Raw genomic sequence first — 27,434 nt, forward strand, 5'->3', positions numbered from 1 at the left:
TGCTATAGGAAGGATTTTGTGAAACTTGAAAGGGTTCAGAAAAGACTTACAAGGATGTTGCCAGGGTTGGAGAGTTTGAGCTATAGGGAGAGGTTGAATAGGCTGGGCCTATTTTCCCTGGAGTGTCATCGAGGCTGAGGGGTGACCCTTATAGAGGTTTATAAAATCATGAGGGGCATGGATAGGATAAATAGACAGGGTCTTTGCCCTGGGGTGCGGAAGTCCATAACTGGAAGGCATGGGTTTAGGGTAAGAGGTGAAAAATATAAAAGGGACCTAAGGGGCAACCTCTTCACGGAGAGGGTGGTGAGTGTATGGAATGAGCTGCCAGAGGAAGTGGTGGAGGCTGGTACAATTGCAACATTTAAAAGGCATCTGGATGGGTATATGAATAGGAAGGGTTTAGAGGGAAATGGGCCAATTGCTGACAAATGGGACTAGATTAATTTAGATGGCATGGATGAATTGGATCAAAGGGTCTGTTTCCATGCTGTACAGCTCTATCACTCTTATGACTGAGATTAGGAAGAATTTCTTCACTTGGAGAGTTGTGAATCTGTGGAAGTTTCTCCCACATGCAGCTGTTGGGGCCAGTACATTAGTTACATTCAAGAGGGAGTTGGACATGGCCCTTAGGAGCAAAAGAGATCAAAGGGTATGGAGAGGAAACAGAAATGGGATATTGAAATTGCATGATCTGCATGATCGCATTGAATGTTGGTGTAGGCTCGAAGGGCCAAATGGCCTACTCCTGCATTTATTTTCTAGTTTCTAAGTTCTGAATCTGCAAGGCAAGATTTTCGGTGGATGACAATTTCATCTGAATCAAGTCTACGTCCCATAATTAAGATCAGCATTCTACTAAAGCATAGAGGGAATGCTGCACTATTGGAGATATCATCCTTTAATAAATTTAATCTAGGCCCCATTTTGTCATTATAACAACACACAGAAACATTAAGAATCATATGCAACTAAAAGTGAGGAGTATTACTTACAAGCAGTTACTGGTCTTTCATCTGATTTCTGTCTGAGACATATTTCTGCATGTGAAATGATTGATTCATTTACAGATACAATAAAAGAAAATGTAGTTAATTGTGTCAAAAGAAATGTAGGATATGTCTCTGCCATGATAAGGCACTTTGTAAATGTCTTCCAAATTAAAATGTAAAATTTTAGAAAGAGCTTACCCAACAATGAACTGTTCTGAAACACCTCCTGGTGGTGGGTTCATGAGCAGCATCCACAGATGTTTGAAAATAGATTATCTGCCAGTTCAGTTGATTGATGAATGGTTCAAGGCATTTTGGAGGAGAAACGAGGTAAGGATCTGAAAAGTAAATGTGTAATCCTGCTGCTTTGCTTGTCATGACATGATCCATTAATATCAGTAAGGAATCCCGTTGTATTCCACTGTAGGCAGCCTGATGAAGCCACTGACATTGTAGGCTGGAGCAGAAATCATGGTAGCTCCCCAGTATCAATCTCCTGGCAGTAGGGAAACATTGCCTGATTAACTTGGTGCAAGGAGGGATTTTCACAGGATTCCTGGCTGCCAGTGGCAAGATATCATTGGGTTTGCTAATGAGCCCACTGAGGCCTATTGCCCAGAAGCCAAAGTAATTTAATGATGACTCGGGGATTAAAAGGATTCCACATGGGTCTTTCTTCAGGAATGAGGAAAGTGTGTCCATCAGGCTAAGATAAAAGGTAGGGAGGGGGGTGTTGGAAATGCAATAGGTGGAAGGAGGTCAAGGTGAGGGTGATAGGCGGGAGTGGGAGTGGGGAGGTCAGGAAGGCGGTGCTGAGTTTGAGGGATTTGACTGAGACAAAGTGGGGGGAGGAGAAATGAGGAAACTGGAGAAATCGGAGTTCATCCCTTGTGGTTGGAGGGTTCCTAGGCGGAAGATGAGGTGCTCTTCCTCCAGCCGTTGTGTTGCTATGGTCTGGCGATGGAGGAGTCCAAGGACCTGTATGTCCTTGGTGGAGTGGGAGGGGGAGTTGAAATGTTGAGCCAAAGAGTGGTTGGGTTGGTTGGTCCGGGTGTCCCAGAGGTGTTCTCTGAAACGTTCTGCAAGTAGGCGGCCAGTCTCCCCAATATAGAGGAGGCCACATGCAGTAAATGATGTGTGTGGAGGTGCAGGTGAATTTGTGGTAGATATGGAAGGATCCCTTGGGGCCTTGGAGGGAAGTAAGGGGGGAGGTGTGGGCGCAAGTTTTGCATTTCTTGCAGTTGCAGGGGAAGGTGCCGGGAGTGGAGGTTGAGTTGGTGGGGGTGTGGACCTGACGAGAGTGTCACGGAGGGAGTGGTCTTTTCGGAACGCTGATAGGGGAGGGAAATATATCTCTGGTGGTGGGGTCCGTTTGAAAGTGGTGGAAATGACGATGGATGATACGATGTATATGGAGGTTGGTGGGGTGGTAGGTGAGGACCAGTGGTGTTCTGTCCTGGTGGCGATTGGAGGGGCGGGGCTCGAGGGTGGAGGAGCGGGAAGTGGAGGAGATGCGGTGGAGGGCATCGTCGATAACGTCTGGGAAGAAATTGCGGTCTTTAAAGAAGGAGGCCATCTGGGTTGTACGGTATTGGAACTGGTCCTCCTGGGAGCAGATGTGGCGGAGACGAAGGAATTGGGAATATCCGCCTAGGAACCCTCCAACCACAAGGGATGAACTCAGATTTCTCCAGTTTCCTCATTCCCCTCTCCCCACCTTGTCTCAGTGAAATCCCTCGAACTCAGCACCGCCTTCCTAACCTGCAATCTTCTTCCTGACCTCTTCGCTCCCACCCCCACCCCCACTCCGGCCTATCACCCTCACCTTGACCTTCTTCCACCTATTGCATTTCCAACACCCCTCCCCCCAAGTCCCTCCTCCCTACCTTTTATCTTAGCCTGCTTGGCACACTCTCCTCATTCCTGAAGAAGGGCTCATGCCCGAAACGTCGATTCTCCTGCTCCTTAGATGCTGCCTGACCTGCTTCGCTTTTCCAGCAACACGTTTTCAGCTCAGATCTCCAGCATCTGCAGTCCTCACTTTCTCCTCCACATGGGTCTTCCATACTATCCGAAGTCTGTCCAGCAAAACCTGTCTGTTTTGCCAGCAGTCTCCCAGGGGAGTCCTGTGTAGTCATAGGGTCGGTTCCTGATCAAGAGACCTAGTACTAGGGAGAGAGATTGCTGCTGCAAGCTAAAAATTCCATATGCATCCCTCTCCCACATTTTCCATTCTGCCTTTACTCACCTGCAACTGAAGGTACTTCCATGATCCTAGGCCATGGTTGATTGCAGTGAGGCCAGAAGCAATTATTCCCACTGGCACTTGGCACCAGCGGTGTGCGGATCTGCTAGTCTCCAGTTAATGACTCTTGGTAGGTGAGACCTCCCCCACTGGAGACCTCAATCACAGGGAGAGCAATCAGGTGGTCTGTTAAGTTTCTGAAGGGTACTCCCATTGGGTCTCCCTCACAGATCGAATGGGTCTTCTCCACTGATTCTGTGACCAGTGGTGAGACTCCTCCAGCCAAACCAAGCTCAGCTCAGCAAAGCTAGAATGTCTATTTTTACTCTCACTTGTATACTTTACATTTATTTATACTGGAAATATGAACTTCTATAATTTATGCTTTTTTATGTTTAAGGTATTTGTAAACTTTAAAGCCAAAATCTATACTAGTTCCCATTTATTCCCCATCTCTTTTGAAGTTGCTGCTGCTTGGTGGGATTACTTTGGCAAACCTTAGGAGCCCCCAATGAAGATTAGAAAGGACAAGGGTGAAAATGAATCATAATTTGTTTGAAACAAACACAGAAAATGCTGGAGGATCTGAACGGAACTGACAGCACACTGGTGGAGAGAGAAACAGTTAACGTTTTAAGTTTGATCTGACTCTTTTTAAATCTGTAAAGAAGAGTCTCTGTTACTGTCTCCACAGATGTTGCGAGACCTGCTGACTTTATCCAGCAGTTTCTGTTTTTGCTTCAGATTTCCAACATTCACAACATTTTATTTCTGTTTAAGTGATTCGTTTGTTACTGAAAACAGATGGTGGAGTTTTGGGAAAGTTTTTGTTCACTTGTGAGACATAGGCATCGCTGACTGGCCAGCATTTATTGCTCATCCTTTGTTGTCCTTGAGAAGGTGGTGGTGAGATACTTTTTTGAACCGTTGAATTTATGTGCTGTCAGTGGACCCACAAAGGGAGAGAATTTCAGGATTTTGACCCAGTGACAGTGAAAGAACAGCAATATATTTCCAAGTCAGGATGGTGAGTGGCTTGAAGGGGAACTTGCAGGTAGTAGTGTTCCCATTACCTGCTGTCCTTGTCCTCCTCAATGGAAGCAGTCGTGGTTGGAAGGTGCTATCGAAGCATCTTTGAAGAATTTCTGTAGTGCATCTTGTAGATAGTGCATACTGCTGCTTTTGAGTGTTGATGGTGGAGGGAATGGATGTGGTGTCAGTTAAGCAGGTTGCTTTGTCCTGGATGGTAGCAAACTTCTTGAGTGTTTTTGGAGCTGCATTTATTCAGGCAAGTGGGGAGTATGCATCACATTGCTGACTTGTGCCTTGTAGATGACAGATTTTGGGAGTCAAGAGGTGAGTTACTTTCCACTGTGTTCCTTTCCTCTGACCTGTGCTTGTAGCCACTGTGTTTATGTAGAATGGAGCTTAAGAGGACTAACAATTATAAATTCAGTATTGTGGTCTAAGATCGGAGGCAGAATGTCATGGTTTCTAGACCCTTTCAGTACTTGAGCACCGAATGTAGAAGACTTTCAACTTAGTATTGATTTCCTCTGTTTGCCAGTTCTGGAGGTCAGACAAAATCTCATGATATTATTTAAAGAGAACTTGGGAGTTAATTGGTGCCCTGACCAGCATTTATTCCTGAACCAATACAACTAAAACAAATTTGGAGTTGTATTATTTATTTCATTGTTTATGAGAATTCATGCACAATTGAGACTGAATTTGTCTTACGTCATTATTTAATTGGCTAAGAAGCACTTGAGACCTTCTCAAAACAAGGCAGAAAAATACAAAAAAAAAGTTTTCCTCTGTCAGACAGTCTGATGACTATGGATTTTAGAACTAATTTCCAAAGCTATATTTTAAAAACCAGAGTTTCATTTGGTAATACAGCTTTTTGGAACTGTGAGAAAAGTGTTTTTGATTTGTTACTTGCAAGGCACTTTGAAGTTCTTTGATGTGTGTTTTTGGTTTGAATAAGATTATTCTGAATTCTGAGAGGTTGCACTAATTTCACTTCATCGTGCAATGCTTCCTGGTATTTGCAGCAAATTTGGTTTTGTTGCTGTAATTAGTTGAGGATGATTAACTTACAAATGAAGAATTCGAAAAAGCTGCAACAATTACCAGGAATTAAGGACAGCAACAAGGAACTTAAAACATAGCACATATATTCTATATCGAGTTATATACAGTATTCTTAAAGTAGGCTTTTGGCAAAATGTTTTGTATAGAAATATTTTATTACATTTTGTTTATGGTCACAAAATATGGGACAAAACATTTACAACAAAATTAGCAACTTTTTTTTATGTATGAAGACTGTTTTGTTACAGAATCCTCACAGACCAGGCAACAAAAACTAAAATCTGCTGTCTAACTTTTATGTGGTTCCTTATCATAATCTCTGGAATTCACTAGAGCATGTGACAAAAATAATTATTTGAAGTGCTGTTACTGTTGTCATATAGACAAAATGACTGACAATTATGTACAGCAGGACCCACGATTGCAAATGATGTTAGTAGCAAGATAATGTATTTTATTGTGCCTGTGTTGATATCGGGTAAAATGTAAATCTGGACATTGGCAGAAATTGTGTTGTTAGTGAACTGTAAAAGATCTTTGCATGAAATTAAGCTGAAGTTGGATTTGATGGCTCAGCTTAAAGGTAACATCTCTGACTAAGTGGTACTCCTTCGTTATTATACTGCAATGAAAATAAATAAACTAGCAGCTGTATTATCATTCCATTGTGATGGTATTGCGCTCAATTATTATATCCTTTCTTCCCTCATTGACATCAGTTAACTTAATATTGCTAATACTCCCTGACCCTAACCACTTGCAAACCTGTAACATCCCTTCCATAACTCTTTTGTTCTTCGGAATCTAGATTTTTGTGCACCCCTCCCCCTCCCCCTTTTCTGTTGCTTGTGCTTTAGATCTCTAGGCTCCATGCTCTGGAATTCCATTTCAAGACCTTTCCAGCTTTCCACCTCTCTATTGTTCCTTAAGGCCTACTTTAATATCCATCTCACTTGATTTAGTTGGGAGCCCATTTTTGTCTGTGCCTCTTTGAAGTTCCTTGGGATGCTTTTTTGGATTGAATCTGCTATTAAAATACAAAAGGTCATTGTTACTACAGATCAAGGATTCAACTTAAGATTTATGTAGCTATTATGGCTGAAATATCACAAGGTTATAGTTCCACTCATTGAACTATGAAGGAGCTATTTTATTTAAACTCCCAGAGTAGTTTAATCAAAGCCAAAAGTAGATATGCTATAGGCATTTTGTTCAAACCTATATTTAGGTTTAAAGATTTAAAAAGATGCCATCAAATTTTCAAATAGCTGCTGCAATGTTGTTATTTGTCATATATTAATAAACGACTCATGCTATGGATACACGAGAAAGGAGAGGCACTGAGCAATAAAATAACTGGTAAAGAACAGCTAATCTTACTCAGGCGTGACTGCAGTATTTGAGATACCCAGTCAGTCATCAAAATTAGGCTGCCTAGAGACATTACAAGACATTACTGCCTCTCTTGTCTGCCAGTTGTACAGCTGTCTGCCTGTTGACACTCATCTCCTACATAATCCCACCATCTCATGTCTTCCACGGTGTTTTCTCAGCTCGGACGTATTTGATTACTTTGTAAGGAAATTAGTCATTATCTTAACAACAGACAGGCCAGGCCCATCACAACTATCCAGTCACAAGTTGCTCATGTTTATAGCTGCTCCTTATTAGCTACTGTTATACCACACTAAGGCCTATCTAGTGGTACAGGCTCCCAATACACAGGATACACAGTTTGGTGCACCTGAATGTAAGCTTGTGAGGTTCAAGAAGAATGTGGCAAGAAATAGCCAGACTTTCTGATGTTTTCATTTGAGTCTTCAGAATTTGATAATTTCTAGACTAAACTAGCTCTAAGTTCTTGGCTATTTCTGTATTTCATATTGTTTGTTTTTAGCAGTGGTTTCAGTCAAAAGGTAATTAGCTGATACTTACATCAGTAGCTCATAGAATTTAACATATGCCAGTGTTGGACTGGGATGGACAAAGTTAAAAATGATATGACACCAGGTTATAGTACATTAGGTTTATTTGAAAGTACAAGCTTTAGACTGTCAGGTCAGGTAGCGAACATCTCATTTGGAATTTTTAAAAAAATGTTATGTGCCACCTTTTTATTGTGACATGTTACATAATATATCCTCCCCATATTCATTTCCCTACATCACAATGTTTCAAAAGTACTTTGTTGATTGTAAAGTATTTTCGAAAATCCTGAGGTTTTGAAAGATGCTATATAAATGTAGATTTTTCTTTATACCACCACATGTACTTTCTGGTAGTAATACCTATTTTACGAGTTGGAAGAAAACTAAAGGCTAAACATAAGAAGAATCTTACATAAGCACAAAGTTCCAAAAATTTAGAAATGAATTTTTGGATTCATTTGTAACCTAAATATCCTGAAGTCCAACTTTAATTTTTAAACTTCATGTTCCCATACTACAACGTTGACGACATTTCGAAAGTACTTAATTGGCTTCAAGTCTTTTGAGACAGCCAGTGATTGTGGAAAAAGTGTTTCCTTTCGCGAAAGACCCCTATAAAACAATTCAGCAACAAACATCAAGGCAACCCTTGGTCTGCGCTAAAGTAACTAAGTTGCAGCTTTATTGTCGGGATAAAAATGAAATATTCTCTAGATCTGAAATAAAGTGTAATCTCTCACTACTTTAAAATAAATCTTAGCCTCTCGGGTAGATTCGTTAACAAATGGCGTTACTTTACAGTGGTTATACTGGTACATTATTTCAAAGGACATTCATATTCCCTTGTGTGGAAAGTACCTTTATATTACAAAAACCTTCCAGATTTGTCAATGGCTGCTATGATAATACATTTTTGCAGTACAAGTGATTTTGCGTAATCTTGCTTTTTATATAGCCCTGTTTACATTATTTGCGATTCTAATGTATTTATTTGTGTAAGCAAAAAGACGTTTTTAAAAATTAAGCCATAAATTGGATAGATTTAATTGCGGGTTCGGCTAATCAAGATTGTAATTTTGAACCGTCATATAATGGCGGACAAAAACCTAGCAAATTGCAGTTGGTGTTACAGCGATTGCGCATGAGCGCAGGCTGTTTTCTGCAGAAACTGTCCCCGTTTGAGTGACAAGATTATTTCTGGGTAGCCTATTTAATGTCTGAATTCTTCTTCAGTTTAAAAAAAAATGGAATTTTCCATCCCTTTTCCCGACCAAGAGCACGGATACAAGGAGGAGCACTTTCAGTAACTACTGGGGAGGGGGAGGGGAGAGTATTAATATGAAGGGGATACACGAACTGCAGTGCAGGGGCGGCCTGCCGGTGGTCTCATTTACATTCCGCCCTCCGATAGGCTGCTGGTGGGAGTGATGTCTGCGGCAGACAGGGCGCAGATTGGAAGTTGCAAATAAGACATGTGACGTCAGTATCTATTTATGCAGGAGCTGCTATGCCAGGGAGTGATCGGAGAAGTGGTCCATTTACAACATCTGGAACCTGTGAGTGAGTACATTGCAGTACAGTGCCTCATGTCCCTTTGGTATCCGCTCCGTTATCATTAAAGGGCCAGTCAGCTTTCTTACCTGCGCGTTGAAACCACAACTGGCACACAGGTAGTGCCCACTTAAAAGTCCCCAAATTCAGTGAAAAGCTGATTTCATGAAAAAAGTGTACCAAGCAATTTTACTTTTTTAAAAAATGCACTTTGTAAGATGTCAAATACATTTTTTCTTTAAAAGCCTGCAAAATAACTTTTAAAAAGTATATTCTTGAATATTTGATCTTTCATTTTTTTTCCTCCAATTTCTTCTTTTCTTCTCTTTCTCCCCCTCTCCACACACGCCACCACCACCTTCGTCCCCAATCCAATTCACTTGGTGTAGGTTTTTTTCATATGATGAATGCAAACTGGATATGGAGATGATAGCAGGAGCTGTTGCAGTATTTATGAAACAGTTGTTGGTTGAGCGTGGATATTATTTGCTGTCATATTGTGATGACGGATTGAAAATTGACAAGTCTGCCTGGTTGTGAACACGGTAAGAATCATATCTTTATCAGAATTAACATATGTACAGTAATCTTTATAGACACAACTCAAATTGACTTGCTTGTTTAGGTGACAATATTGTGCATTACCTTCTTAAATGCAGCTTCACAATTTGTTGTACAAATTTAGAACTTCTATGAAAAAGCTGCAATTTGTTTGTGAAGAATTCTGCTTATTGCAAAATCTCAAAAAATGACTTGTTATTCTTCTACTGCCACTAATTCTTTAAAAGGATGTGTAAGCACAAAACATTGTGTTCGCTCCCAAAAATATCTACATGAAAATAACTTCTTGAAAGGTATTTCTAAAAGCAACCTGACCTAAAATATTCTAAATCTTGGTATGTTTTGCAGTGAGCAGCAAAGTTACATAAAGAATCTTGATAGTGTCTTCTCCCCAAAAGCTAAAAAAAACTGAAATTTTTATCACAACCTGTACATTAGTAAATTAGAGAGTGTGTTTTGAATTATTGTACACTTTCTGGAGATGTTGTCTCAGCAATTATAAATGATAGAATTTGTTTCAATTTATTTCTGATTAGTTTTTGCAATCCCAATACTGTACATGTGTTATTTGAAAAAGATATGTTATTGCAGTATGCAATCAGTTCTTGATGAATCCAACTCCAAAACGTGATGGATGGTGGAAATGTGAAATATAAGCAAAAAATATGAAAAATACTCTAGGTCAGGCAGCAGCAAAATAAATATTTCAGATTGACAATAATCTCTTTTAATTCTCTCCCAAGGAAGTTGCTTACCTGCCAATTATTTCCAGTATCTTCTGCTTTAACATTTTTAATGAGTAATAACCAGCTTCCTACTTTATTCCACAAAAATGATTTTCAAAATAAATATAACTGAAAGGATATGTTTGAGTAAAGATTTATCTGACGACGTATGGTTATATTGTCGTTAGAATAATAAATTCTCTTGCACATATGACAGACAAATGACCAAATAGATGTTGTGGTTCTTTGATACCTTAATGGACAAATGCATCAACTAATGTGGTACAGACCAGGAAGGTGCCAGATGTAATCCTGCTCTGTTGTTTATTTAATAATCTCATCTGGGATGCCACTGGAGTGCTGTCATGCTCTCAGCCTCCAGACTTAAAAAGAGAAAAGGAAATGCAGACTTTCACCTCCTGATGATTTCCAGCAGTCCCTTCTGTTATGTGGATGTCAGATGAGGACAGAATTGGATTTGGATGTGACATGCCTCCATGTAACTTACTGAAATGTGTTGCCACCAATGGTATTGTATCCTAATTAGTATCAGCATCTTCAAGTAAGTGTGAAAGAGAAATTGTAATTTTCCTTGTGTTTGAGATGTGCAACTCATATGAGAAATTACACAATTTTTGTTTGAAATTAATAATTTTATCAAGTTTCAATTACCACTTTTATATTCAAGTATGTGTTGATCTTCTTGAAATAAGGTAGCTGAAGAATTCCTTCACAATTTAGCTAGGAGTTTCTCAGTTACTTCACCAGTTTGAGTTTAAGCAAATAAATGTTTTTGAAAAAAAAATCTTAGTGTGTGGGTCATTCTTTGAACATTTTTAATCACGAAAATTATTTTGTAAAATGTGGTTAAAAACGGAATGATTTTAACTTATTTGATTAACACTTCTATAGCAATGATAAGTTTTACTCCGTTTGACACTGAAACATATTGTCAAAACAGCTTTCACATTGAGCACATTTGACTCATTTTCTTTCATCTTTTCATGTTAATTTCTGTTGTGTTGTGCACTTCGTGTTATATTTTAAAACATTTGTTTTCTTAATTCCAATGCTGATTTATTACTGTTCATATTAATGAGTTACAATGTTTTTGTGACATTACTGGACCACAATCTGTCTATTTCAAGTTTTCATTAGATCAATCAAAATAATAGGCACAGTACAAACTGTAAATTAATTGATTATAAACTAATATTGCAGATAATTAGGTTTTTTTTCTTTGCAGTGTAAATGCCCTTTTTTGTTTCTGACCCTTCAAGGTCTCATTCTGCATTCTGGAAGATATTGTGACTTGTTTGAATTTGGCCAAAAAACAGCTGGTATCAATTTCCAGCTAAGAAGAATTCAGTATTAAAAGATTTAAGATAATGCTGTTGATTTAAACTCCCCCTTCCTGCCCTCTTGAGAAATATTTAACTGAAAATGTACAAAATATTTTGAATTTGTTTTGTCAGTGTCAAGGTATCCTTTTTGTGGCACAGTGCTATGTTGCTGACTGAGGGAGAATGTCTGGGTTCCCATAGGTTCTAGAGGTATGTCATAACATGCCTGACCAGGTGTTTAATAATACCTAAAGCTTTCCTCTTTATCAACCTTCTGTACCACCAGAAGTAATTTGGTTTTGTTTTTTGGTGGTGTTGGCTGAGATGGGGATAGTGTGCAAGACACTACAAAAACTCCCAGCTATTCTTCAGTTAATTCCATGAGATCTTTCATGTCTATCAATTACTACTGAAGACAGGGTCTCTGTTTAATTCCTTATCTAAAGGATTATACTTCTAATGTGCAGTAGGTATCTACTGCACAGCTGTGTGGACATAATTTGTGTTAGTCCCAAATCCAGACTCCTTTGACGTAAGGCATGAGTTATGTATGTAGTCACATGATTCATCTTTATAGTAAGTTATTATGTTCCATAAGTAATTGACTGTGGACAGTGGTGTCATTGCCTCTCTGGAGACAAGTGTGCATGACAGAGGTAGGTGTTGGCAGGGAGGTGGGAAGGTGTGGTTGATGTATGCACAATATTTGAATGGAACTGGCTCCTGACTTTTTAAAAACTGTTTTTGAGACATTTTAAGGATATGATGAAGTGCCGATATGGATCTATCTCTGGCTTGATCCATTTCTAGGAAGGAATACCCAAATTTTCCAGCCATGAGTGCCAGTTGGCCTCAAATATGATTATAGCTTTTAGCACAAGTAAAGGCATAACAAATGTAGATGAAGCAATATAGTTTGTCATTTCTGAGAAAATTGTTCTGAGAAGGCTGTTTTCTTTAACTCAAGAGGTAGGGGGTTCAATGCCTACTGACAAACCCTGATACCTCGCCCAAGTGGACATCTTCAGGTGTAAACTTGGGGAATAATTGTCATACACTATTTGAAGAAGTAATCCACCTACATGATTCAAGAGTTATAGTAATCTTCTTATGACAGTAACTCAGCTAATCCTGTACAGACCAGGACTCCAGTGGAATATGTCCTACATAATCTATTGCTTCTGTCAAATAAGCAAAGGCCAGTACCAGTGATTGATTTTTTTTTTTCTCTCTGTTCTTATTCAGAATTCCTGAATGGGATGGTTTGGATTCTGTGTTCCCTTTATTTCCTCTTCTTGTGATATTTTCTATTTTTTTTTCTTTTTAATGCTACATTTGCAAACTTATTTTCCTACTTAAAAATAATAAAAATGAATGCATCATTCATCTCTTTGGGATGAGTTTCTTTAATACCGAAGAAATGCTAATTCAAGTTTCTTGCTTTCAGTTATCTATTTCATCTTCCTTTTGCAGCAGATATACTTGTTGCCTACTAAAGTAAGTCACAGCAAATCTACAGTATCCAACGTGAAAGGTTTAAATCCAGGCTTGGGTCAAAAGCAACAAAAATAATTCATTACTCCCAGTACTTTCCTAGTTTCACTATTGTAAACTAATATTTGTCAAGTGACAATTTAATTGGATTTTAGTTATTTTCCTATAAGAGTTCTTATGGCGAACACTTTTTTTTACAATTTCATACAACAGATAATATCATACAAGTAATATTGACTCTTTGACTAACGAGGCCATTTAGCCCATCACCGCTCTGCTGACACTTTGAAACTCTGGATTGTTCTTTCAATCAGGAAACCTGGTTCCTTTGCATAAAAATTGGACCTCTTGTTTCTCAAGAATCTAAAAATCTGAATTGTGATACTTGATCTGATTGATTACTGCAAATCACATGTAGCAAATAGAAAGCCAGGAGGATCTTGACATTTATTGAATACAAACACAATGTCTTATTGGTGAGATGAGAATCATTGCTTTTCCTCCTTATCCTAGGTTGGTTTTTATCACTTTGCTCACTCGTTCGTTCGAGGGAATTGGAGAAATGAGCAGGAAAGCACCTTCTCACTCATGGCAAAATCTTGTCATGACATTGACATCATCAACAGCTTGATGTTTGGAAAGAGGTGAAAAACATTTGCAAAGCCATGCTTGTAATGGAAGGTGATATCCTTGGCACTTCAAAAAAAATTTTCACTTTTGAAGGTTGAAGGTCCCAGGTTCATTTCTAGACTCTGAGCTAGTTGGTCTTAGTTACAGTTGACTATATTGCTTATTGGTTTAGGTAGATTTCTAATGCTGAATCACAATGAAACTACTTCTGTTGGAAAATGGACATAAGTAAACTTTTTGTCAGAATGGGATTGTACTGAGCTGTGATTTTTGTCCTTTGATAAAGCAACTTGTCAATAGTTGCTGTACAGGTTAACACAAAAAAAAAATCAATTCCAGTAAGCTGTTCTTTCTCCTAATGGAGAGGATGGTACTGGACAAAGGTAATGTCTGAAAAATATAGATATTACCTTGTGTGTGAAAGGAAGTTGTCCTGCTGCCCTCTGGTAAGAACAACAAATTCCTAATTCTTGGATCTTTTGAAAATTCCAACATCACTCTCAAAATTAGTAGATTCAGTAATTTAAACTTACCAGTGCACAGTCGCATTGTATTCTGAATGGTACTTGTCTCCTCACTATCTGCTGGACATGCTCATTCAATGCATGTACTTAATGCATTACCATCAAGTGAGAGTCCTTTTAGCATAAACCAATTGCCATCAAGTCATAAGACGTGTGTAATTTGTATATTTTTAAGGTGTTATCTTAGGATAATTTGTTTTTCCCAATTGTAATAAACAATTGATAATTTGGCAACCTTGTGTAATCTGGCCAGAAACTTACCAGCATGGGTACTAGATTATAGATTATAATCATAGAGTCCTAGAGCTGGAATCAGATCCTTCTGTCCAACTCATCCATGCTGACCAGATATTCTAGATTAATCTAGAGCTGTTTGCCAGCACTTGGCCTCTTACCTAGAAACTCTTCCTATTCATGTACCCGTTCAGATGTCTTTTAAATGTTATAATTGTACCAGCCTCCATCACTTGCTCTGGCAGCTCATTCCATACACTCCCCACCCTTAGCATGGAAAAGTTGCCCCTTAGGTCTCTTTTTTAAATCTTCCCCTCTCACCCTAAACTTATACCTTCTAGTTTTGGACTGCCCCAGCAACCCCCCACCCAAGCCCAAAGAAAAGACCTTGTCTATTTATCCTATCTGTGCCCCTCTTGACTTTATAAACCTCAAAAGTCACTCTCCAGCCTCCAACACTCCAGGGAATATAGGCCAAGCCTATTCAGTGTCTCCCTATAGCTCAAATCCTTGAACCCATGCAAAATCCTCGTCAATTTTTTCTGATCAAATTTCACAACATCCTATAGGAGGGAGACCAGAATTGCACACAACATGCCAAAAGTGGTCAAACTAATGTCCTCTACAGTTGCAACATGACCTCCCAACTTCTATTCTCAATGGTCTGACCAATGAAGGAAAGCGTACCAAATGCCTCCTTCATTATCTGGTCTACCTGAGACTCTACTTTCAAGGAACTGAACGTGCACTTCAAGGTCTCTTTGTTCAGCAACACTCCTCAGGACCTTACCATTAAGTGTATAGGTCCTGGTGATTTGCCTTTCCAAAATGCAGCACCTCTCATTTATCCAAAATAAACTTCAGGGGACCCAGCACTGATCCCTGTGGCACACCACTGGTCACAGGCCTCCAGTCTGAAAAGTAACCTTCCACCACCACCCTCTGGCTCAATGTAGAAGACAGTTTTTTTATCCAAATGGATAGTCCTCCCTGTATTCTAACCTTGCTAACCAGTCTACTATGAGGAACCTTGTCGATCGCCTTACTAAAGTCCGTATCGTTCACGTCCAACACTCTGCCCTCATCAATCCTTTTATTACTCCTTCAACAAACTCAATCAAGTTAATGAAACTTGATTTCCCATGCGCAAAGCCATGTTGACTATCCCTAATCAGTCCTTTACTTTCCAAATACTGTCCTGCAGGATTTCCTCCAACAACTAGCCCACCACTGCTGTGAGTCTTACTAGTCTATAATTCCCTGGCTTTTCCTTACCACCTCTCTTAAATAGTGGCACCACGTTAGCCAACCTCCAGTCTTCTGGCATCTCACCTGTCACTCCTGGTTGGAGATTTACCTAAATAATAAAAGACAGAGATTTGTGGTAAAGGAGGCATTTTCAAGATGGCAACCTGTAACTACTGGAATACCACAAGAATCCATGTTGATGCCACAGTATTATTTACAATGTATGTTAATTACTTGGATGACTAAAGTGAATGTACTATTGCCAGGTTTGTGAGTGACATAAAAATAGGTGAGATGACATGTAGTGAGAATGACAGCACAGTCTACAGAGGGCTATAGACAGGTAAAGTGACTAGGCCAAAAACTTGACATATGGAATATAATGTGAAAACATGTGCATTTTGACAGGAGGAAAAAATGAGCTGAATATGACTTAGATTGACAAAGACTGGAGAAAGCTACAGCATAGAGAGATTTGGGGGTCCTCATGCAGGAATCACAATAGCTAGCTACCAAGTTCAGCTGGTAATATGAAAGGCAAATGAACAGTTGGCCTTTATTTCAAAGGTAATAAATTAAAGTATAAAGTCTCATTAAGATTATGCAAAGTACTAGGCAGATTGTGAATAATTTTGGTCTCCTTTTGCGAGAAAAGGTAAATTGGCTTTAGAAGCAGCCCAGAGAACGTTCACTAAGTTGAGTCTGTAATGTAGGATTTTCTTAATAGGTTGGACTTGTCCTCATTTGGAGTCTACCAGAATGAAAAGTGACCTTATTGAAACATGTAAAATTCTTGGAGGCTTGACAAGTTGGTGCAAAGAGGTTGTTTCCCTATGTGGGACATTCTAGAATCAGAAGGCATAATCTCACAATATGGGAAGATGAGGATGTTTTTATTGCAAAAGGCAGTAGAAGCTTTGCTACTAAATCTATTCAAGACTGAGATAGAGTTTTAAACAGTATGGGAATCATGGGCTATCGGGATGAGACAGGAGAAGTGGATTTGACAATTGTCAGGATTGTATTGAATTTGAATTGAATTTATTGTCCCGTACCGAGGCACAGTGAAAAGCTTTGCCTTGCGATCACATAATTAAATAGCATAGGTAAGTAAATAGGTAAATAGCAGTAAAAACAAAAACACAGGTACAGGCGAATGTGAAGAGTTTTGAGTCTATTCAGTAGGGTAGAAACTGTTTCGAAACCAGCAGGTGCGTGTGTTCAGGCTTTTGTATCTTCTCCTCGATGGTAAAGGTTGTAGAAAAACATTTGCCACGGTGGGATGGATCTTTTGAGAATGATGGCGGCCTTTCCTTGACAGCAGGCCTGGTAGATGGATTCTATAGATGGGAGATTGGCCTTTGTGATTGTCCAGGCCAAGTTCACCACTCTCTGTAACCGTCTCTGATCTTGAATGGTACAGCTGCCATACCAGGTAGTAATACATACAATATCTCTGGATGTATATATTCTGGATATATATACATCTCTGAAATTATATGTAACTTGCTACCAGATCTCCAGTGGTGCTTTACACACAAACTATTTAGCTGCCAGATTAGAGTCTCATGCTGTGATGATCTCATTGAATGACAGGCCATCAATTGATGGGCTGAATGGCCTACTTCTGCTCCTATGTCCTTTGGTTTTATGATCACAATTGGCATGAAGGATTAAACAAGTAAATTATTAAAAGTAATTACTTTTCCTTGTCTAATCTTTTAGGTGTGAAAATTTTAGACCTACCTCTGAAATTATATGTAACTTGCTACCAGATCCACAATGGTGCTTTACACATAAACTATTTAGCTACTGGATTAGAGTCCCATTCTGTGATGTTCACATTGATGTCAGTCAAGGCAAATGCTTCTCATCTCTGGATCAAGGAAAGGGAAAAACAGACCTTATACTTGATTATCTGTGGCAAGATCATCTTGGCCTTAATGCATGCAAGTACTTGGGTTAAACTTCTCCATACCTTTCCACAGGTTAACTTAAAGATCACACAACTCCAGGTTATAGTTCAACAAGTTTATTTGGAAGTACAAGCTTTTGGAGTGCTGCTCCTTCATCAGGTTGATAGCTGGTGTTATGTGAGTTTTAACTTTATCCACTCCAGTCAACACCGGCACCTCCACTTCATTATTTCCACAAATTGGCACTAGATTATTAATTCTTGGGATGTAAGGGTCATTTATTGGCTATTTATATTTGCCCTGCTAAGAATATGGTGGGCCTTCCTGACTAATGGATTACTATTAACAACAGATTAGTTTGCTAAGATACCTCCAAGATGTCTCGACAGTCAACTACATTGGTGTGGGTCTAAGATCAGATGTAGACCAGACTGAGTAAGAATGCAAGTTTCCTTAAAGGATATCAGTAAACAGGATGGATTTTAATGTGAGGCTAACTGCTATATTGAACTCTCATTTATCTTATCATTAGTTGAGACCTCTGGGTTATTAGTCATGCTATAACCGCTACGCTATTGTATTTCTGCTTAAGCTACAAGGATGAGAAACACAATGTTGAATGGTACAATAAAAAGCTATTTGATCAGATGTTTTTTATTTACCTTTTTTAAGGTGCATCAAGGTATCATCATTTGGATCTCTGTCTCATTTTATCAAAGATGACAAGGTCAGTATCTTTAAAAAAGATTGTAACAAAGCCAAGACACTAGTTTGTAGATTTAAAGTTCCAAAGAACCATGAAGGTTTGCAGGACAGAAAGAAGCTATTTGTTTTATTGTGTCTGTTGAATCCCTCTCTTTCTAAAGTAATCCAATTAGCCCTGCTTTCTCCCATATCTTCCTGTCTTTCAAATATTCCTGCTTTTGAGATATGTTTTCTGTGATAAATATAACTCAGCATGATGTGAAGTAAAAGTGACAAGTTTCTGTGTTGTGTCTCGGTTTGTCTGAAACTGGCTGCTTTCACAAAAATCCGTAATTACTGCAATTAGCCAAGGTCCCAAAATTGACTTGTGGTTTTACTGGTCATGAGCTCAAGTTAAATCGAGTCAAATTGAGAATTGGTATCGTTAATGTTTTTGAAAATCTGCTTTTAATGTGCATTGTGTAGAATTTACGCATTTGCCAAAGTTGCTTCTCCTGATCACCCAAGGAATGATCTTTGCAAAGTACATGTATGTGGAAATGTTGGGTTAGAACAAGACATGGACGGCTGTGATGATTTGTCCATCACAGTTAGTTAAATTGCTGATGTTACTATTCAGTGCCACAGTTGCAGAAGATCATTTGAGTGGAGTACTGGAGGGATACTTCCATGTATGTTAATGTATTCAATCACATTTTGAGGAAGGGACAAAAGTGGAGATGAACAAACAAAAAAACTTTTTTTGAATGAGTATAACTGGGTAATTCTTGATAAAATGTGGAGCAGGAGAGTTGGCATTTCAGGCAGTACCCTTCATCCTGATGCTGCTTGACCTGTTGTGTTTTTCCAGCTCCACATTTTATCGACTCTTGACGTTCCAGCATCTCAAGTCCTTACTAACTTCAACTGGGTAGTTCTGTATATTTCACTGGCATTTTGAACTCAACATCTCCTCTTGGTACCTGTTAATGAACTTGGTGATTCAGTCCTTCAACTGGTATCAGACTGCAGATGGGAATTCACAAAGATTCAGCAAGTACAACTGAGCTAAAATAATGGGTTTGACTAAAATTCAGGAGGGTGGCACTACTAAATCCTTCAATGATTTTGCTTCCTCACTGTGATTGCAGGTCCAACTTCTGTATGATGACCTTAATTACAGTTCCACCACATTGTGCCACGAAACTTCATGTATCATTCTAATTTTCATTTTTAACTTTACAGAGTTCATGTTAAGTACAATGTCTGAATAACTTTAATACAGATTCTCAAATGTCGGAGCTCAGGTAGAGATTAGTAATGCAATTAAACTGTTGATTCCAAGTCGAGTGTGGTGCTGGAAAAGCACAGCAGGTCAGGCTGCATCCGAGGAGCAGGAAAATTAACTTTTCGGGCAAAAGCCCTTTATCAGGAATGAGGCTGGGAGCCACTGGGTTGGAGAGATAAATGGGAGGGGTTGAGGCTGGAGGGGAAGGTAGCTGAGAATGCAATAGGTGGATGGAGGTGTGGGTAATGGTCATAGTCAGAGGGGAGGGTGGAGCGGATAGGTAGGAAAGAAGATAGACAGGTGGGACAAGGTATGAGGGTGGTGCTGATCTGGAAGGTTGGAATTGGGATAAGATGGGGGGAGGGGAAATGAGGAAACTGGTGAAATTCACATTGATGCCATGAGGTTGGAGGGTCCTGAGACAGAAGATGAGACATTCTTCCTCCAGGCATTGGGTAGTAAGGGAGTCACAGTGGAGGAGGCCCAGGACCTGCATGTCCTCAGCGGAGTGGGAGGAGGGAGTTGAAGTGTTCAGCTATAGGGTGGTGGGGTTGGTTGGTACGGGTGTCCCAGAGATGTTCTCTGAAGCGCTCTGAGTAGGTGTCCTGTCTCCCCAGTGTAGAGGAGACCGCATTGGGAGCAATGGAAACAGTAAACGATGTGTGGAAGTGCAGGTGAAACTTTGATGGATGTGGAAAGCTCCTTTTTGGGCCTTGGACGGTAGTGAGGGGGGGGATATATGGTCGCAGGTTTTGCAATTCCTGCGATGGCAGCGGAAGGTGCCGGGAGGGGAGGGTGGTTTGTTGGGGAATGTGGACCTGATGAGGTAGTCACAGGGGGAACAGACTTTACGGAAAGCAGGTAGGGGTGGGGAAAGGAAGTATATCTCTGGTGGTGGGGTCCGTTTGTAGGTGGTGAAAATGGTGGAGGATGATGCAATGTATATGGAGATTGGTGAGGTAGAAGGGGACTTCTGTCCTTGTTGCAGTTGTAGAGATTAGATTACATTACAGTGTGGAAACAGGCCCTCTGGCCCAACAAGTCCACACTGACCCGCCGAAGCGCAACCCACCCATACCCCCACATTCACCCCTTACCTAACACTACGGGTAATTTAGCATGACCAATTCACCTGACCTGCACATCTTTGGACTGTGGGAGGAAACCGGAGCACCCGGAGGAAACCCACGCAGACACTGGGAGAACGTGCAAACTCCACACAGTCAGTCGCCTGAGTCGGGAATGGGGTTGAGGACGGAGGAGCAGGAAGTGAATGAAATGCGCTGAAGGGCATCCTCAACCACGTGAGGGGGGAAATTGCGGTCTTTAAAGGAGGAGGCTATTTAGTGTGTTCTGTGGTGGAACTGGTCCTTCTGGGAGCAGATGTGGTAGAGGCGGACGACTCGAGGGAAAAAGGTACAGTATTTTTAGAGGAGGCAGGGTGGGAGGTGGTGTAATCCAGGCAGCTGTGGGAGTCGGTGGGTTTTTAGAAAATGTCAATGTTGAATCGGTCACAGTTGATGGAGATGGCGAGGTCCAGAAAGGGGGGTGTTAGAGATGGTCCAGGTGAATTTAAGGTCTGGGTGGAATGTGTTGGTGAAGTTGATGAACTGTTCAAGCTCCTTGTGGGAGCACGAGGTGGCGCTGGTGCAGTCATCAATGCAGCACAGGAAAAGGTCGGGAGTGGTGCCGGTGCAACTGCCGAAGATGGACTGTTCTACGTAGCTGACAAAGAGATAGGCAGACTTGGGTCCCATGAGGCTGCCCATGGCCAAACTGTCGTCTGGAGGAAGTGGGAAGATTCGAAGGAGCAATTGTTGACTGTGAGGACCAGTCCAGCCAAACGAATTAGTGTGTCAGTGGAAGGGTACTGGTGGGGATCTTGGGAGAGGAAGAAAGTGAGGGCTTGGAGGCCCTGGTCATGGTGAATGGAGATGTATAGGGACTGGATGTCCATGGTGAAGATGAGACATTGGTGGCCAGGGAAATGGAAGTCTTGGAAGAGTTGGAGGGTGTGGGTGGTGTCCCGAAAATATGTGGGGTGTTCCTGGACCGGGGAGATAGGGTAGTATCGAGGTATGTGGAGATGAATTTGGTGGGGCAGGAATAGGCAGAGACTATGGGTCAGCGACACTCAGCTACATTTCCCCTCCTCCCCAGCCACCCCCACCCCCATTTATCTCTCCACCCTCGCGGCTCCCACCTCATTCCTGGTGAAAGGCTTTTGCCCGAAAAGTCTACTTTCCTGCTCCTGGGATGCAGCCTGACCTGCTGTGCTTTTCCAGCACCACACTCTCGACTCTAATCTCTAGCATCTGCAGTCCTCACTTTCGCCTTGTTGATTTCAACAGTCCTGTTTTAAGTTATCCAGAAATGCAAATGGATCTCTTGATGATTCAGTAAGTTTATACATGTGCAACTAAACAATGAAGACCACAAGATCACAAGCTTAATTTCTCATAGTTTTAAATTACTTGATCCTTGATCTAGGGAAGATTCCCATACCTGTTCACTATCCAGTCACCCTTGTTTGATGTGCAATCTGTGAACGAGTGAAATATGCATCAGGTTTATTAGTGAAGCCTGTGACCAGACTAGCTTGCCAACAAACTTTGTTGCAATGTATAAAGGCCACCTGGGTGAGCTGCCAAAGGTCAAACCCAATACTATCAAATTACTCCAGCTATTGATCAACATCTGAAAGAGAAGAGAGTGAAGATTGCTGAACAAAAATAAACCTATTAAATGATTGTGCTGGACATATGACTGATCATTTAAGTAGAAGTTGTATCACTTCTTTCTTGATTGTTAGGTCAATCAGACTATTGATGGGTTGATATTGCCATTAGGTATGAACCATAAACTACTGGCGCCAAGCATAAAACATCCCTTCTACTTTAACAGTTTTATTACTTTTGAAAGCATTTTAGATGAAATTAGATAATGAATCTTTGTGTCATTGGTTATTTTCAGAGATCCAGTTCCAGTTGTCCTTTCAAGAGATTGTTGTTCTTTGCATGTATGAAATGACAGCGTGTTAGTGCATAGAAGGTAGAAGCAGGATTTTCCGTTTGACCCTTACAGCCTACTCTGCCTTTCAACAAGATCGTGGCTGATCATGGAGCTCAATACCCTAAACCACTCCATTTCCCTCAATGTCTTTAGTCACAAAGAACAATATAGGAACAAAGTAAGTCATTCTGCCCCTCAAACTTGTTTGACCGTTCAGTGAGATTGTGGCTGATCTGTAGCCTTATTCTGTATGCTTACTCACAAAAACCGATATTGCTGGAAAGATTCAGCAGGTCTGGCAGCATGTGTGTTCTAAGGAAGGGTCCTTGCACCTGAAACATTGATTTCTCTCCACAGATGCTGCCAGACCTGCTGAGTTTTTCCAGCAATTTGTTTTTGTTTCTGATTTACAGCATGGATGTAGGTTTGCTCGCTGAGCTGGAAGGTTCATTTTGAGATGTTTCGTCACCATTGAAAGAAGGAAACACCAGCAATGCTTCGTGTGGAGGGTCACTGAAGATGTTACCTAGTATGGTGACAAAAATTAACCTTCCAGCTCAGTGAGCAAACCTATATCCAGAACCTCAACCTGAGCTACAAATCTTCTCCAAAACTGAATGATTTACAAAATTCGCAGTTCTTTTGGTTTTTATCTATATACCTACTTTTTATTCATATCCCTAAATCCCTTTGCTTAACAAAACTTATCTATCTCCGATTTAAAATTAACAACTGATACAATATCCACTGCCATTTGTGGAAGAGAATTCCAAATGTCTCCCATCCTTGTAGTCATCCTGAGAAAAAAGGAGCATACTAAAGGAAGGATGAGGCAACCATGGCTGACCAGGGAAGTCGGGCACTGCATAAAAGCAAAAGAGAAAGCATACAATGTGGTGAAGGGCAGTGGGAGCCAGAGGATTGGAAAGCTGACAAAGATCAACAGAGGACAATGAAGAAAGAAATAAGGAGGGATAATATTAAATATGAGGGTAGTTTTAGCTGATAACATTAGGAAAGATTGGAAGAGCTTTTTTTAGATATCTAAAGAGGAAAAGAAAGGCAAAAACGGGCATTGGACTGCTGAAATATGATGGAGAAGTAGTGATGGAGAAGTAGTAATGGGGAATAAAGAAATGGCTGAGGAGCTGAATATATACTTTGTGTCAGTATTCATGGTGGAAGACATGAGCAATACCCCAAACGTTCAAGAGAATTGTGTGGTGGGGTGGGGAAGCAGATAAATATGGTGGCAATCACAAAGGAGAAGGTGCTAGAAAAATGGAAAGGTTTGAAACTGAATCATTCGCCTGGACTAGATGGGTTACACTCCAGAGTTCTGAAGGAGATAGCTGAAGAGATAGTGGAGGCTTTAGTAGTAATCTTTCAGGTATCACCGGAGTCTGGGAGGGTCCCAGAGTACTAGAAAATTGTTAATGTCACCCCCCCCCGCCCCATTTAAAAAGGGAGCAAGGCAAAAGACAGGAAATTATAGGCTGATTAGTCTGACCTCCTTTGTAGGTAAGATTTTTAAAGCCCATTGTGGAGGATGAGATTTGAGTACTTGCATGTGCATGGTAAAATAAGGCAAAGTCAGCATGGTTTCATCTAGGGGAGGTCATACCTGACAAATCTGTTAGAATTCTTTGAGGAAGCAAGGAGCAGGTTAGACCAAGGAAAGCCAATGGATGTTATCTATCTGGGTTTCCAGAATGCTTTTGATAAGTTGAAGCACAGGACGCTGCTGAGTAAGATAAAGGCCCAATGGTGTTAGAGGTCAGGTACTAGCAGAGGTAGAAGATTGTCAGAAAGCCGAGAGTAGGGATAAAAGGATCCTTCTCAGGATGGAAGGCAGTGTTCCAGGTTCAGTGTTCAGACCACAACTTTTCATTTTATACGTTAATGATTTGAATGAAGGAACTGAAGGCATTCTGGCAAAGTTTACAGATGATACAAAGCTAGTTTGGGGGGGTGGGGGGCAAGTAGTATTGAGAAGATTGGGAGGCTGTAGAAAGATTTAGACATGTTAAGAGAGTGCGCAAATAAGGGGCAGATGAAATACCACGTGGAAAAACTGTGAGGTCATGCACTTTGGTAGGAAGAATAGAGGCATGAACTATTTTCTAAATGAGGAGGAAATCCTGAAATGCAAAGGGACTTGGGAGTCCTAGTCTAGGTTTCACTTAAGGTAAACTTGCAGGTTGAGTCGGTAGTTAGGAAGCAGAGATGAGGCTTTATAAGGCTCTGGTCAGACCACGTTTAGAGTATTGTGAGCAATGTTGGGCCCCACCTCAAAGATGTACTGGCCCTGGAACAGGTCCAGAGGAGGTTCACAAGAATGGTCCTGGGAATGTTTGAGGACTCTGGGACTATACCTGATGCAGTTTAGAAGGATTTGGGGTGGGGGGCTCTGGTTGAAACTTTCAAAATACTGAACAGCCTAGACATTGCGAAGATATTTCCATTGGCAGGAGAGATAAGGACCTGAGGGCACAGCCTTCGATAAACGGAAGACCTTTTAGAACACCGATAAGGAAAATTTCTTTAGCCAGTGAGTGGTGAATCTGTGGAATTCATTGCCACAGAAGCCAATGGAGACCAAGTCATTGAGTATATTTAAAACAGATAGGTTCTTGATTGCCCAGGGTATCAAAGATTATGGGGAGAAAGCGGGAAAATGGGGTTGCAAAATATGTCAGCATGATTGAATGGTGGAGCAGATTCGATGGGCCGAATGGTCTAAATTCTGTTCCTGTGTATTATGGTTTTATGCTTCCTGACATCTTTCTTGAACGGCACAGCAGGGCAGGCAGCATCTGAGGAGCAGGAAAATTGTCAATTTTCCTGCTCCTCGAATGCTGCCTGACCTGCTGTGCTTTTCCAGCACCACTCTAATCTTGATTCTAATCACCAGCATCTGCAGTACCCACTTCTGCCTATTTTTTCTTGAATGGTCTATTACTAATTCTCAGAAAAATCCCCCAAGTTTTAAAATCCTCAGCTAGTGGAAATAGTTTATTTATCCACCCTCTTTTTTTTTGTTAACATGTTGAAGACTGGTCAAATCTCCCCTGAATTTGATTAATCTCTCCTCCTAACATAACACTGTAGTCCAGGTGTCATTCTTTAAACTTATTTTACATCCTTCAAGGCCAATGCATTCTTCCTAAGATATGGTGCCAGGATCTGCACACAGTACTCCAAGTGTAGTCTAGCTAGGGTTGTTTTTAATAATTACAGCATAACCTCTGCATCATAGAATAGTACAGGACACCCTTTGGCCGACCATGTCAGTGCCAACTATGATGCCTTTCTAGACTAATCCAATCTAGCTGCAATGGACTGTACCCCCGTTCCCTGCTTGTTCTGTGTTTAAGTGCCTCTTAAACATTGCTATCATATTTGCTTCGACCACTCTGTTTTAAAAAACGTTCTTTGTACACCTCCTTTAAATTTTCCCCCTCTCACTTAAATCTGTGTACCCCAGAATTTGACATTTCCAACCTGGGAAGAAAGACTCCAACTATCCACCCAATCCACTCTACGACTATGACTCTAATTCAATGCCTCTAATAATTTTATATACTGCTATTAGGTCACCTCTCAGCCTCCAACACTCTAGCAAAAATAATCCAGATTTTTCCAACCTCCCCTTTATAGGCGATACACTCTAATTCAGGCAACATCCTGGTAAATCTTTTTTGCACCCTCTAAAGCTTCCACATCCTTCCTATAATGTGCTGACCAGAACTGCGCACAATATTCCAAATGTAGCCTGACTAAAGCCTTATGTGGTGGCAATATGACTTGCCTCCTCGTATAGTTAACATGCTGAGCAATGAAAGCAGCATGCTGTATGCCTTTTTGTTTTGCCATCTTATCCATTTGTGTTGCCATTTTTCAGGGAGCTATGGATTTGTACTCTAAGCCCCCTCTGTCAATGCTCTAAGGGTCCTGCCATTTATTTTATACTTTCCTCTTGCATTTGACCTCACATTTGTCTAGATTAAACTCCATTTACCGTTTCTCCACCCAATTTCCCAATACCTCACAAGGAACCTTAACAAATGCTTAGAAAATCCATGTAGACATTATCCACAGCCCTACCCGCATTGTTACTTCCTTAAGCTCTTCTCCAGTAATTCCTCTACAACTGATAACTTTCTGGCCTAGAATTTCCTGCCCTTATAAACAAAGCAACAACAATGGCTATTCTCTAGTCTCCTATGACCTCGCCTGTGGCTAAAACAGGATACAAAGATTTTTGTCAAGGCCTCAGCCCTTCCTCCCTTACCTCTTTCAGTTTTCTGGAATAGATCCCATTAGATCCTGGGATTTATCTACCTCAACATTTTCACCTTTTTTTTAAAATATCATCATGCCCCTCCCTAATCTTACCATCATCCACATCTTTCTCCTTGAGGAGTAGCAAAGCAAAGTACTTATTAAGGATTTCACCCACTTTCTCTGGCTCCCTGTATAAATTCTTTCCTTTGTCCTTGAGTGGACCTACCCTTTCCCTATCTACCCTCTTGCTCCTAATAAATGTATAAAATACCTTGGGATTCTCTGTGTAATCCTATTTGCCAAGGATATTTCAGCTGCCTCCTAGTTTCTTCTGAGTTATTTTCAATATTTTCCCTGCAAGCTCCCCTTTCAATTGATTCTGGCCAGCTTCTCCCTCGTATCAATGTAATTACCCTTACTTAATTGTATTATTGCTGCATCTGCTTCCAACTTCACCCCCTCAAACTGCAGGGTGAATTCATCATGTTATGATCACTGCCCTCTTGGAGTTCCTTCACCTTAAGCTTTCCAAACAAGTCTGCCTCATTACACATCACCAAACCCAGAATTGTCTATTTTCTCGTGGGTTCAACCAACAGGATGCTCCAAAATAAAACTCCCAGACATTCCATGAATTCCTTTTCTTGAGATCTGCTACCAACCTGATTTTTC

At 40.6% G+C, this 27,434-nt stretch overlaps 1 protein-coding gene across 8 annotated transcripts in view; it reads left to right on the forward strand.

Annotated features, from left to right (window-relative positions):
• The window catches only part of zgc:154075 (uncharacterized protein LOC556929 homolog), a 270,435-nt gene that overhangs the window by 121,666 nt on the left and 121,335 nt on the right, over positions 1–27,434 (forward strand). For 6 of the 8 annotated variants that reach the window (XM_060852421.1, XM_060852418.1, XM_060852417.1 and 3 more), the window contains 3 exons: positions 8,765–8,821; positions 13,453–13,583; positions 18,164–18,218. In XM_060852421.1, the coding sequence (XP_060708404.1) occupies positions 8,765–8,821; positions 13,453–13,583; positions 18,164–18,218 (243 nt within the window). The remainder of the gene's footprint in view (positions 1–8,764; positions 8,822–13,452; positions 13,584–18,163; positions 18,219–27,434) is intronic. The other 2 variants (XM_060852420.1, XM_060852424.1) reach the window with 2 other exon arrangements.

This window comes from Hemiscyllium ocellatum, chromosome 37 (genome assembly GCF_020745735.1).
Source record: "Hemiscyllium ocellatum isolate sHemOce1 chromosome 37, sHemOce1.pat.X.cur, whole genome shotgun sequence".
Classification (NCBI taxonomy): domain Eukaryota; kingdom Metazoa; phylum Chordata; class Chondrichthyes; order Orectolobiformes; family Hemiscylliidae; genus Hemiscyllium; species Hemiscyllium ocellatum.